The 13,251-nt window shown below is 39.3% G+C and overlaps 1 protein-coding gene across 1 annotated transcript in view; it reads left to right on the top strand.

Annotated features, from left to right (window-relative positions):
• Nucleotides 1-13,251, top strand: part of Cep128 (centrosomal protein 128) — a 345,407-nt gene that overhangs the window by 99,431 nt on the left and 232,725 nt on the right. Inside the window, exon 15 of the mRNA XM_021201917.1 lies at nucleotides 10,961-11,311. Coding sequence (XP_021057576.1) covers nucleotides 10,961-11,311 — 351 coding nt within the window. The remainder of the gene's footprint in view (nucleotides 1-10,960; nucleotides 11,312-13,251) is intronic.

Raw genomic sequence — 13,251 nt, 5'->3', positions numbered from 1 at the left:
CTTGTAGTTCCGGAATGCATGCTTAAGACAGAGAGGGTGAGACAACCAAAACCCGAAACCTGTTTTAGGAGCTAAGGCGGGTTCTTAGCAGATGGCCTTTGAGTCCTCTGTTTCCTGTGCAGATCTGTAGACTTGGTTGTAGTGTCGCTCTTAGGCAGGATCCTGGGGAGCAGAAGCCTGGTGACCTTCATTATTCTGCACGTAATTACCTGTTTAAATCTTAGTAGCCTTTTCCTAATCCAAACGTATGTGGTAAAGCATGCCACTATTCCTAATTTTTAATATTCAAGATAGAGTATTAAGAAAATGTAGAGGTCAAATTTATTGACCATGGTGAGACTTAGTGTACTTCTAATATTGCTGCAGTTTGTTAAGTCGGTAAATGCTCTGTGTTCCTAAGAGTTTACATGAGGTATCTCTTGGCAGAGATACTTTACATGTGAAAACAAGAGAGGAGGCAGGGCTCATAGCTCCTGGAGGGCTTAGTTTTAAGTCCTGCATCCTGCCTCCAGTACAAAAAGCTAAGGCTTTAAGAGGCTGGCAAATAAGATAGCCTTTCTGTTTTCTGCACTCTCTCAGTGGCTTGAAGAATTCTGTCATCAGGAAAGTCGAAGTGGGCATATGTCTTGATTTTTTTCGTTAAGGCATTATTAATACTTTAAATTTATTTATAACTTGGAGGTATTTAATAAAGGTATAATTCAGGAATGAGAATATTTTCAAGTTTTCCTTACCAAAATCATGCTAAATCTTCATTTTGGAAACAAAGTAGACACAGATAAGGATAAGGCTGTGTCTCAAATGTTGGGCTGTTGTGTTTGTGTAAGTGACCCATGGAGGAAATGGGGTAGTAAGTGTGGACCACAAATTGTTAAATATCGATAGCTTCATATTAGTTATAGGATGATTTACTGTCTAAAGAAATTAAAAAGATAAAATGCAGCTTTGGACATAATAACTTGGCTTGGAAAGCTGGGTAATCTGAAGCAAATGAGATGCTGTCGTGGTGGTGTATACGTCCCTGACCAGCACAGATATCATGAGGGGGTGTTTGCAGGCTTCATAACATGCAAGTTTAGTTGCTCATACATTTCTTCCGCAGTCTTTGTTGTTACCTTATCTTTAGAGTATTTTTAATTTGATAGCTTATCATTTTAAGTGGCAAATTAAATTGTTTTTTTATATGTTTGTTTCGGGGAGCTTTCTACAGGGGCATAAAAAGAGACTAGATTGTACTTTTCCTTACAAAAGCCTTGGTTACCCTGTTATACTCTTTAAAGTTTGCAAATAGTAAAATCATCTCTATGAAAAATAAGGCTAAATTATATATATTAGCTTTATGAATGGGTTTAATTTGCCCTAGTTCCCTTAGGTAAAGTCTGGCTTTGTATGAAATGTACAGCCTCTCTCTCTCTCTTTCTCTCTTTCTCTTTCTCTCTCTCTCTCTCTCTCTCTCTCTCTCTCTCTCTCTCTNTCTCTCTCTCTCTCTCTCTCTCTCTCTCTCTCTCTCTCTCTCTTTTAAGGGGACTGCTAATGATAGAATTATGGTCAGGCAAATTGAAGTCAGCTCTGTGTTAAAGAACTGGGTAGATACTGGTAGATACTGCCTTTAGTGGTGTCCTAGGGTTTTACAGAAGAGCTGGTCAGAATTTGTATTATTTGTATTTGTATTATTTGCTTTTTCAGTTACAATGAAAACATTTACCTAACTAAAAGCACCTAAACTGAGGAAGGCTCATTAAATAAATTAACAAAAGAAAGCATTTTGAGAAGGAAGATATCACCTAATACATTAGAAACATGTATTATTTATATGATTTGTAATATAAATATATAGTATTGGTATTCACCCATCACAACCCAAAAAACAAACAGAAGAATAAAAACCAACAACTAGGAAATAGAAATGGACATATAGATTATTCTAGGAATCAGCTTGATGAGATATTATAATCATAACTTTATCCAAAAAATGGTTTCCTTTTAGCCTTTTGTGTTTAATAGCTGTTGTGATGTCTTTGATAAGTTCAACATCTGAATTCCCTCAAAGGCTGTTTTATGTTCTTTTTTCATTTATGTGCCATACTTTTAAGTTTTGAAAAATGTTATATTTTTTTGATGAAATGGGATATTTTGATAACATGTGTATTATGTACTTCTGATTCACTCACCATCCTTTAAAAAATAATTTAGTGAATTGGATGAACACTTCATTTAAGCCTAATATTTCTGTACAGTGTCTGATATCACGTTTGTATCATGTGATCACTTTATGTTATCTGAGGTAACAAGCCTTTAGCTGGGATCTTTTGACTGATTTTCTGATCTCCCCATCAAACATCTAGCTCATCCAGTTCTCTTGCTGTCTTGTCCACTATTAAACTTTTGTCAAATTTAGCCTGAGCTTTCACAGTCTTTCACAGCAATGTATTGGAATATAATGCATTGCACCATAATGGAGTTTTTACAGGTTAGTTTACATTGAGTTTCTCATTGTTAATGTATGTTATGAAGTTGGGCATAATGTTCTTTACTTATACTATGTGGTTTGTCCCAGACATCTTTGCAACATCAATATTGGTGAGCTCTGGGTACATGTTTTTCATGGATGCCTGTGTTGATCTGCTCCATGGCTCAGCAAAGTTGTAGTAAGTTTGTTTTACCTTGTTCAGAAGGATCCCCAACCAATCTGCTTAAAGTACAGAATAGTTTTGTATGATATATCTACATTTTCTCTTCTATAATATTTTTTATATTTAGTTTACTATTTTATGTATATGAGTGTTTTGCCTAAATGTATATATGTGCACCATGTGTGTGCCTGGTGCCCACAGAGGTCAGAAGATGGCATCGGACCCTGGTAGTAGAGTTACAGACAGTTGTGGACTGCCGTGTGGGGCCTGGGACTCAGACCTCTGCTAGTGCCACAAGCACTCATGGCCACCAAGTCATCTCTCCAGCCCTGAATCATCTTTTCTCTAAGTGTTGACTTAAAAATCAGGAGTTATATGGCTGAATTTATCAATCTAATGGAGTGTGAGAAGAAGTATAAATGTCCTTTAAGATATGTGTGCTAGGGCCAGGTTTCCCTTGCGTGGTGCTGGGACCTAGAAGTTAATTGTGTGCCCCCTTGAGTTCACCGTTAAACATCCTGAAGAAATATGTGTTTAAAATCTGTATAATGAGCATCACAGTGAATGAAACAAGTTAATATTTCCTCACAGAGATGAATGTATTTAATTAATTGGACATTATTTCCTGTATTTGCTTAAGCCGGTATGATGCTTCATTAAAAAGTACAAGGAGCTGTTTGAAACATGTTCTCATAGGACGCGTGGAGAAACAGTAATTTTTTTTAATCACTAAGACTTCAGGGACCTAGCATTTTGGATCAGTGTCATGTCTGTCTGCTTATTAGGAAGAAAGTGACAACAGTGATGTGGTTGGAATTAATATGCCAGGAATGGAGAGTTACATGAAACTGTTTTTGACATGGCACCAAAGTGGCTCTTGATGTTTCATTTTCTCTGTAACTTGTTAAAAGTTTGAATCAGTTTAATGTGTGTTTTGCTTGAGGAAAGAATTTTCTACAAGATTTTAAGTGTGTATTCTACTTTGCCATTTCTGTACTTTGACGAAGCTTTCTATGTTACAGCCTCAGTGAGTGATGGCCTAATTTAGTGTCATGTAGATATGTTCCAAAGGTGCAGACGTGCTTTGATTGATTTGAGTTCTTTTGTTCAAAGAGGCCTGTCATAATCCTCCTGACCCGACAATTGATGAGTTGTTCTTTCCATACGGGTTCAGAAAACACTGGAATTATCCTGAAATGAGTGAGTTTGTCGAGGCATGTGATAGCACGTCAGGCTAATTTCCAACAAAGGTGAATGAGACATGATCTAATTGAGAATCGGAGAATTTCCAATGAGATCCTCATAAATCATTAGTTATTTTGTCTGGTCAGTCAAGGTTAGACTTTATGTATAGTGTGGGAAGAACTGCTATAGATATTTTTCTAACCTTAGGTGTTATTATCATTACCACCAGACCAGGTCCTGCTGGGCTTCCAACGAGCATTGGAAACGACACTGCAAGACCCCCAGAGGCACAGACTGGGTGCCCACCTCAGGACAGCGTGGTACCTCTGACTGCCTGTAGCGGCAAAGAGGGAGCAAGAAGATAATCTTTGTCTTACTTCTGTGTTCCAAATCGATTACATCTGTTTCGCAGATCTGATTTATACCCACCTCCCTCCTCTCTGCCAAAACCCAACCCAGCCCAGGAGGGTGCTGGGGAGTCTTTGTTCACAGATGTTATTAAGGATAATTGTTGTTTGCTTACAGGAATCTTATTTCCAATGGCTTGTTGACCACTGCTCGCTTTAGGGCTACTGTTTTTATGTTTGTGAAGAGCTAAGGTTTGCATGGCAGTGCTTGAGACATGCTGCTGTAGTGTGTCAGATGTGTACTACTTTTTGCTGTAGTGTATCTTGAAACTGCATTGTGGAACTCTTGGTTGAGGAGGTTTTATGAAAAACATTGTCAGTGACGCTTGTGACCTTACCAAAGATTTGTAGCCAAACAGTTATTTTTGAAATTAACTTAATAAAAATATACAAATGTTTACCTCTATAATAATAATAGTAATAATAACAGAACATAAAAGTTATTCTTTATGGTTCATTAAATGGCTATAATATAAACATCTGTTTAATTCTATAGAGTGCATTTTTTAATTGTAGGACATTTAACAGTGTCTGTATAAACATAAAGTCATAGGTATAGGATACACCTATCCTCCCATCTACAAATATACATATTATATATGCATATATGTTTATATATACATATGTATATATATGTGTGCCTTCCCATACACACAAACACACACACACACACACACACACACACACACACACAGATAGACAGACAGACACACACATACTCTGGACAGGGCAGCTACTAGAGACTTTACAGTTGATAGTCACTTTTCCCCTCTGGGATTTCGAAGGGCTTTGCTCCCAGTTTTTTCAGATGTTATAAAACTGGAAAACTTAAACACATATAATAAGTGGCCTTCTCCCTTCACTGATTTTCAGTAGAAAACACAAGATTTACAAATAATTATATTTTCCTTTGGTTACCCCTGGTTTTGGGATTATTTAATGGACATTGGGACATCATATCAGTCTGAGTCCTTACCTCAGCCCTTGTTTGTTTGTATTTGGGAGACCTGTCCTGGCCACATTGACTTGTTTGCTTTCTCTGTCTTCCCCATTGTCCTCCCAAGCCCTTTCCCCTACCAGCATCACAGTTTATAGTGAAGTGACCATGGAAATCCTGAAAGGATGCAGAGGTCAGGAGTCTAGGCATGTGGCTGCTGTAGAGCTGGGGATTGACTTCTCACAGGCTGAGCTGGGCATTCTTTTTTCAGTTTCTGTGCCTATTTCCCCATCCCTGCCTCTCCTCTTTAACCCTTTGTTTAGCAATGTGAACGCTCTCCTTTTTTTTTTTTTTTTTTGCATAGTTAGTACCTAAGGTAGTGCAGGCATCTTTTGCAAGGAGCACCACTGCTAGTTAGGAAGTACTGTACGAAGTGAAGACACAGAGGGATGGGGCATCAGTACATACTTGGCAGCATGAATGTGAAGGGCAGTGACATTTCAGACAGAAGGGTTGCCCGTGTATATCACATCTATGACAAGTGACTTGGCTCTCTGTCTTCCCTACAAGGCTATGTGATTCTCTGGGACAGCAGAATATTTGTTTTTTTATCTTAGCAATTTACATATTTCTAAGCACACTAAATGTGTATTCAAAACATGCAGAGGATTTTCCTTCGAAAAAGTGATGGGTGTTCATGGTTTCCTTTTGAAGTCCCCTGGATGCTCCAAGTTACTCTCATCTGTTATAAGCCAGCTTTATTGACTTTGCTTCGATTGAGTTAAGTTGAAAAAAAGAATTGGTTCTAAAGTTCCATTCCTGCTTTCAGTGGACTTTCAATGTTCAGTTACTTTTAATGGTACCACACTATTCGAATATGTATTAGCATAATGTCCTTTAGTGATTAATCTTTCTCAGTTACATATCTGATCATGTTATTCCCTTGCCGGGAAACCTTTGAAAGGTCCAAGTGGATTTTGACATCCCCTCAGCTCGATTTCTGACCTTAGTTTCCAGTCTTTTTTTTTTTTTGAGACAGAGTTTCCTTATGTAACCCTGGCTGGCCAAGATCAGTCTGGCCTTGAACTCACAAATCTGCCTTCTTCCACCTCTGCCTCCTGAGTGCTGAGATTAAGGGAAACTTTTTCAAAGCAATGTTTTAACATGTTCTAATGTCTTTAATATGCTTAATATGCTTTTTTTAAAGCTTTATTTATTTATTATATGTAATTACACTGTAGCTGTCTTCAGACACTCTAGAAGAGGGCGTCAGATCTTGTTACAGATGGTTATGAGCCACCATGTGGTTGCTGGGATTTGAACTCAGGACCTTTGGAAGAGCAGTTGGGTGCTCTTACCCACTGAGCCATTTCACCAGCCCCGATCTTTTTTTTTTTTTTTTTTTTTTTAAAGCCTTTTAGAACGAGCAATCTTCATCGTCGACCATGGGGGCTCACAGTGTGGATTCTTGTTCATGCTGCCTTTGGCTGAGTTGCTCATCTCCACTCCTTTAGACAGATCTTTTCCTTACATTGCTTGCTAGTCATCTTCTTTTTCTTCCCTTTTGATATCTCACTGAACAGATGGGTTCTATCGAATTTATGGACTGAAATCATGCCGCTGACTAACATCAGTGGTCCTGCGTCATGCAGCCCCCACTCCCTTCTTGTGTGGCACTTTCCTCAGTGCCTAGCTTGTGGGCTTTGCTCTTGAACATTCTAGGTAGGCGATGTTTACCTCTGCTCTGCACATATCTGTTTGTTTGTTTATTTATATAGTGTTTGTTTTGAGACAGGGTCTTGTTATGTGCTTTAGTTAACCTGGAACTCACTCTGTATCTCAGGCTGACATCAATTTTTTGTCACTTCTCCTGCCTCAGCTTCCCAAATGTTGGAATTACATGCTTGAACCAGAATGTCCAGCAAGCTAAGGTTTCCATGCCTCTTAGTCCCCCAATACTGGGCTTTGATCCCATGGCCTGTACATGCTAGGCAAGTTCTTTACTATGACTCTAGCTCCTGGTTCTTATTTAAATTCATGTCAAGCCTTACCCTGTGGTTCTCTGCTCCCTGCCTCCCCCCATCACCCAGTTTTTACAAATTTCTAGAAATATCTGTGGATTGATGTTTATGTAATTCCTATTCCAAGATTCCTTTCTGGTTTTGACCATTTATATAGATATTAAAGTTCTTTAGCCCATATTCTGGATTGGTGCAGTGATGTATCAATTGACTCCCAAGGACTTATGGCTAGTCCTTTCTGTGTAAGTAAAATACTTTAACTTTCATTGCTTGCTCTGCTTCAGCTCCCTCTAACATGTAGGCATTGTATACTCATTTTCTAATTATGGCCTCTAGTCAGATATAAAATCTGTTCTTAATTTCTTAGATGTGCCACTTACTCTTGAGGAGGTTTGCGATCCTGTGTAGGTTGGGATTCCTAGGAGCGGTTGATGTTCTTTGGCTCACTTTGCAAGTGGAGTAGTTTTGCTTCCGATGGCTCAGTCCCAGAGCTGGGATTTGAAGGGAACCCTGTGTGAGGCTTGCTGCTATTTACTTTACTTAGTCTGTGTAAATAATGCACTTTGTGTTGAATGTCTTTTTCTCTTTTTTTGCCTTTGAGTTTGAATTTTGATATGTGTGTTAGGCAGGTGGTGCTTATGTGACCATCCCATAGTTAAATCCCAGAGTTAAACCTTCTAATGAGTTCAATGCTAGAGGGATTGTGCATTTCATGTTTAGCTCTGCTGGGAGAGAACTGGACACTGGCTCCTAGTTTCCATGGGCATATGCCTCTATCCTGCTTTCCTCTGCCCAAGTTTCTTGATATCCTTTAAGTTTACTAAATTGTATCTTAAGACTGACTATAAGGTGCTGAGTCCTTTACATCCTTCTAGATCTCAATAAACCTAAGGCCTTTAACATAAGTACACATCAACATTCTCTCCCCTTTAAAGAATGAGAGGAGAAATGAAAATAAGTTGTATGAAGTTTTCAGGTTTAGTTGGAAGCTCTAACAACATTTTAATAATGTATGGGAAGTAATTCTTAGATAAACAGGGGGTTTCTTTGTTTTTTGACTTTCCCCTTTTATAGCATCTAAACAGGGACTAAATGTCATCATTAGGGGGTCTGAGTTAGTTCTATACCTTCTACCTATAAAGTTGCCTCCAGGAAATAACTTTACTGGCTTATTTGTGTACTGATGATGGAGTCCTATAGAGGCCACAAAGGAAGACATATTAGCCCTTGGAAAGATTCCGAGTTGCATAGAAGTCACTTTGGTGGTACCCTGCCTTAATTGCCTCAGTTTAGCCTATGAAGGAAGAGTTGGATTGCATACTATAAGTGACTGAAAGGTGGTAGAGTAGTAAACGAGAGAGTTTGGAATGGCCATAGTATAAGTTGGAGAGAGGTGCGGAAACATTCCTGAGTGCTGGAAGGCGGCTCCTGACTTGTGACTGAATTGCCTAATGCTCCTGTGTGATTTTTCCTCCCTCAAGAGTTTCAGAGCTTGTGGTAGGGATTAGGAAACTGCCTAGTTCACCCACCGTTCGTGGTTTTGTGGACGAAAGAGTTTGAGAGGTCAGCAGGAAGACGAGTAGAGTGAAAGAATATGGAAGTTATGAATCCCAGTTTGAAAGCTCACAAAAAAGATGCCAAGGGAGCCGCCCTCTCCTTGATAATGATCAGGTGCCGCGACAGGAAGGGCCTGCCAGTGTTAGTTCTCACTGCTGTTCAGTGTTACTTGGAGGTTGGTTGTGAAGAGCTTGCCAACTAAACTGTCAGTTTCTTTGACATTTACACTATCTAGAAGCCATGTGTCTGACACAGAGTAGCCTTGGTCATTCTCCTTTTAAGTCTCCTTGCCAAAACAGACAGGAAGGACCTCCCCCCCCCCCCTTGTTGTTGTCAAATGTGGAATCATGCGGCTGTTGCTCATTGATAAGGTTGGTTTCTAGAATATCAATAAAGCTTGTAGCATAAGGGCAAATGGTAAACCACAATCACTAGGGCTTTCTGATCTCAGCTTAGAATTTTCCATGCAAACAAGTGCGCACTTCTCAGTTTACTGTTTGATTTGGGTGCATAACGGAGTGACTCAAGTCTTCCAGGCTTCCTTGAACTTGGTGAACTGAGAAAATGAAAACCTGTTGCTCTGAAAGTGAACCTTGGTTTCAAGGCTTCCGTATTTGTTGGAAAAGAAACTTTTTTGTGTAGTGTCAAAATAACTTTTTAATATTGAAAAAGGTTTTTTCTCATATAATATATCCAGATTATGCTTTCCCTTCTCTCTATGCCTCCAGTTCCTCTCCAAGTCCCCTCCCATTTGGATCCAACCCCTTTCATTTGAAAACAAACAGGATTCTATTTGATGATCTCATGTAGATTGCATGTGTGTGTGTGTGTGTGTGTGTGTGTGTGTGTGTATGTGTGTGTATGTGTATATATATAATTTTTTATTATTGGGAAGCTTCTGCTGTACTATGTTTTCATACTATCCTTCATTGTAGTTGTCTCTCCCTGTAGTCCCTCCTAGCACTCTCTCTCTCTCTCTCTCTCTCTCTCTCTCTCTCTCTCTCTCTCTCCCTCTCTTCTCCTTTTTTTCTCTTGACCCTCCTGTTCCAGCCTTCTAAACATAACTATCTATTCTTTTCCCCTTTCCTAAGTAGATCTATCTTTCCCCTTCCAGCCCCTTTCTTTATACCTGGCCTCTGGGATTCTATGGATTGGAGCTTGGTTATCATTGAGTTATAGGGGACTGGGACTCAGCTTTGACTCATTGATCGTTCCTGATGGATTGAGCTGGAAAGTGCCGCTGTTGAGGCTGGGTCTCTTACGTGCTCCAACCTGCCTGTTTGTCAGTGCCTTTGTGCATTTAGATGGTGTTTGCTGCCATGATTCACAGCATCACTTTAGCTTTTTGGATTCCCTATTATTTGGACTAATGACTTTTTAGAGTTATTGTTGTCATTTCTTGGCATAGCAAAGTGACTGTCAGGAGGGATAGCTCTTGTAAAACACTCTAAATACTTGTTTCTGTACTTGTGACTTCCTTACAAAACTTTTTGAATGAAACAACATTGTTTTACTCATATACTGTCAACCTCTTATTTTTTAATTCAGTATTTATTTTCATGTTTAATATGATTTAGTATAAATTTCCAAAAATAAAAATTGCCCACCACTCCCTGTTTGAGGAGAACTACATTTTACGATACTTGCCTTGACCAGAGAAATGTCCTGAATAAATTTAACTTTATTTAAAAATCTATACTGCAGTGGTTCATATCAGCGTGAGAGAAGTGCTGGAAATAACGGAGGCCATTTCACAGGGGATCTCTGAGAGGAACTCTGAAACATAGAGTTATCTACAGAAGTATGTCCACCATCAATGCTCATGCTATCGTTACTGATTTATTATTGTATTATAATAAAGTTTCAGGTGCTGCTAGAAAGTAAAATGCTACATAATTGCTTCTAAGACTTTTCTAATAAGCTGACACATTTTAAATCACTGACATTGCTTCTGTTGAACAAAATACTAGGTTTTTACTAAAATAACACATTTTTCTTAGCACTGCCATCTATTTTTGTGGCAATTACAAAGATACAGTGTGAAAGAGAGATAATAGTTTATCCACAGCTAATTTGACACTGTACATTCTAGATTGGCTGTGAATGAAATTGGGTAGTGATGACTTTTGTCTCCATGACAGTTCAGTGTCTTAGTTTGCATGGTACATACTCAATATTGACAAGGATTTCATCTTAATGTTCCATGTGGTTAATTTGTAGAATCTAACCCGTGACTTGGAGAACAGGGAAAAGCAACAACTGCAGATGTTGGACCAACTTACAGAGATCCAGAATCACTTTGAGACCTGCGAGGCCAATCGTAAGCGGACCGAACTCCAGCTCTCAGAGCTGAGTCAACACGCAGAGGAAGCTACCAAGCAGGCGGAACACTACCTTAGTGAGTTCCAGAGGTCAGAAGCCCTGCGAGAGGAGGCTGAGAAGAGGAGGGAGGACCTGAAAACCAAGGCCCAGGAGTCCATCCGGCAGTGGAAGCTGAAGCATAAGAAGTTGGAACGATCAATGGAGAAACAAGCTGAAACCCTTGTCCAGCTGACAGAGAAGAACAACCAGGTATATGAGTCAGGTTCTTAACTCTTTGTTTATGCAAGCTTTGAACAAGAACTTGAGGGCCATGCTGTGTCTATAAGTATTGATACACCCTCAAACAAAGAGCTCTCAAGGATTGTCTACTTGAAGGGAAAACTTTATTTAGAATTTGGATTTTCCAAATCCTCTGAAATATTTTAATATTTGTTGCCTTTTCAGAGTTGAGGGATCTTCGGCCTCTGTCTCAGTTTATCTTATGAGTTCCCTAAACTGAATTATTTTTCAGTATCTAACTTTCCAGGAGAAAAGTCACCTAATCTTCCTTAACATCATGTGGCATTTCCCCTATTGCATGTATTTTAAAAATCTCATTTATTTAAGTATTTTGATTTAAGAATAGGGTAGAAATAAGGCATGTTAAAAATGTAGTAGTTACTAACGAGTTACTTTGGAAGGTGTTATACTACCGTGATCTAAGTGAGTGCCATTGACGGTCTCATTGACAGCAAGTGCCATGGGATCACATGGCTCCTTATGACTAGTTTATGATCTTCTGACAGCAACAGAATGCCTGCTGCTAATCTTTCTATGTATTCACATTATCTTGTCTCTTGTGTATTCAGTTACTATAAATAGATCTTTTGATGTTTCTGGGTTGATTTTCACCTATATCTTTGGGTTGAGCTAAACTCCGATGTTAATAAGAAAAAAAAAGCCATGGCTGACTTTGTCTTGGTTCATGTTGTTTGTCAAGAACTCAGCATAGTTCAAACTAATCATGTGGTCAAGCGGACGCTCTTTGAAAGTAATAACACTAACATCAAAACGTGAAAATGCCAGGGATTATATTTATAGGATTGCTTGACATCATCACTGATAATGGCACATGCTCATTTTCAGTCAGATGTTGTGACTGTGAGACCTTATCTTTTCTGTATGCGATTTTCAGATTTAAGATCAAGGGAGCCTGTGCTCACTGTGGAATGCGTTCCGTTTTAGCTCATCTGACACACAGTGAGTGGCTGGTTGCCAGAAGGTAAAGCAGTCCTAAAGTGCTGGACTTGAATCTAAATTGATTTGATCCCAGCAAATTCCTCAACCGTGATTACACTGTTGTCGGCCTGGCCTGGCAGCTGGTTCTGTGATCATGCCTGTAAGGGCAGGCAGCTAGAGGGCAGAGAGTTGCTATTGATTGACTGTGAGCTGTCTGGGGACTCTTACTTCATTAGAGGGAATTCAGAATGGTCCATGTCGCCAGGCAGTATCCCAATTTATGGTGCTAAGCACCTATTAGATTAAGTTTTCAGAATACTAAAAATTATTAAACAATCATGTCCCAGAATATTCCTGACAAAATTATTTTTTTATCACTTTGCATTACTGATGATAAGCAGAGAAGTAGTTCTTAAGTGATTGCTGCAGTTAGGGTAGGATTACAATTATCACAGCAGGCATTGTAATTTCCCCTTTAAAAACCCGAAAAATTAATGCAGCATGTTGCAGTTCGAGCAATGGTTAATCAAGGGAGAAGGGATTAGAAATGTTACACGGAAGCTCCAAGTGTTCAGTAAATCTGTGATGTGCAAATATGTGGCAAATAATTTTGGAAAAATGTAGAAGAATCTAGTGGCTGGGATAATGGCTCACACTTGCAGAACATGTATGAGGACCTACACTGGGTCATGAGAACTCTTGTAAGAGATAGGCACAGTGGTGCACATCTCTGACTCCAGCCTAGGCATCAGAGGCAGGTGCTCTGAGGGGCTTATTGGCCAGCTGGTTAGTCAAGACACCAAGCTTCAGGTTCAGTGAGAGACTTGATCTTTAAAATGAAAGGTGGAGGGTAACAGAGGAGCGTATCCTGATGTTGGGATGGGGTCAGAGGTCAGTGGTACAGCACATGCTTGGCATATTAAATGCCCTGGGTTCAATTCCCAGGAACATGCAGATACACAGGCAGACAG

Source organism: Mus pahari, chromosome 7 (genome assembly GCF_900095145.1).
Source record: "Mus pahari chromosome 7, PAHARI_EIJ_v1.1, whole genome shotgun sequence".
NCBI classification, from domain to species: domain Eukaryota; kingdom Metazoa; phylum Chordata; class Mammalia; order Rodentia; family Muridae; genus Mus; species Mus pahari.
The sequence above is the reverse complement of the archived record's forward strand: the minus strand, read 5'-3'. Positions and strand labels throughout refer to the sequence as shown.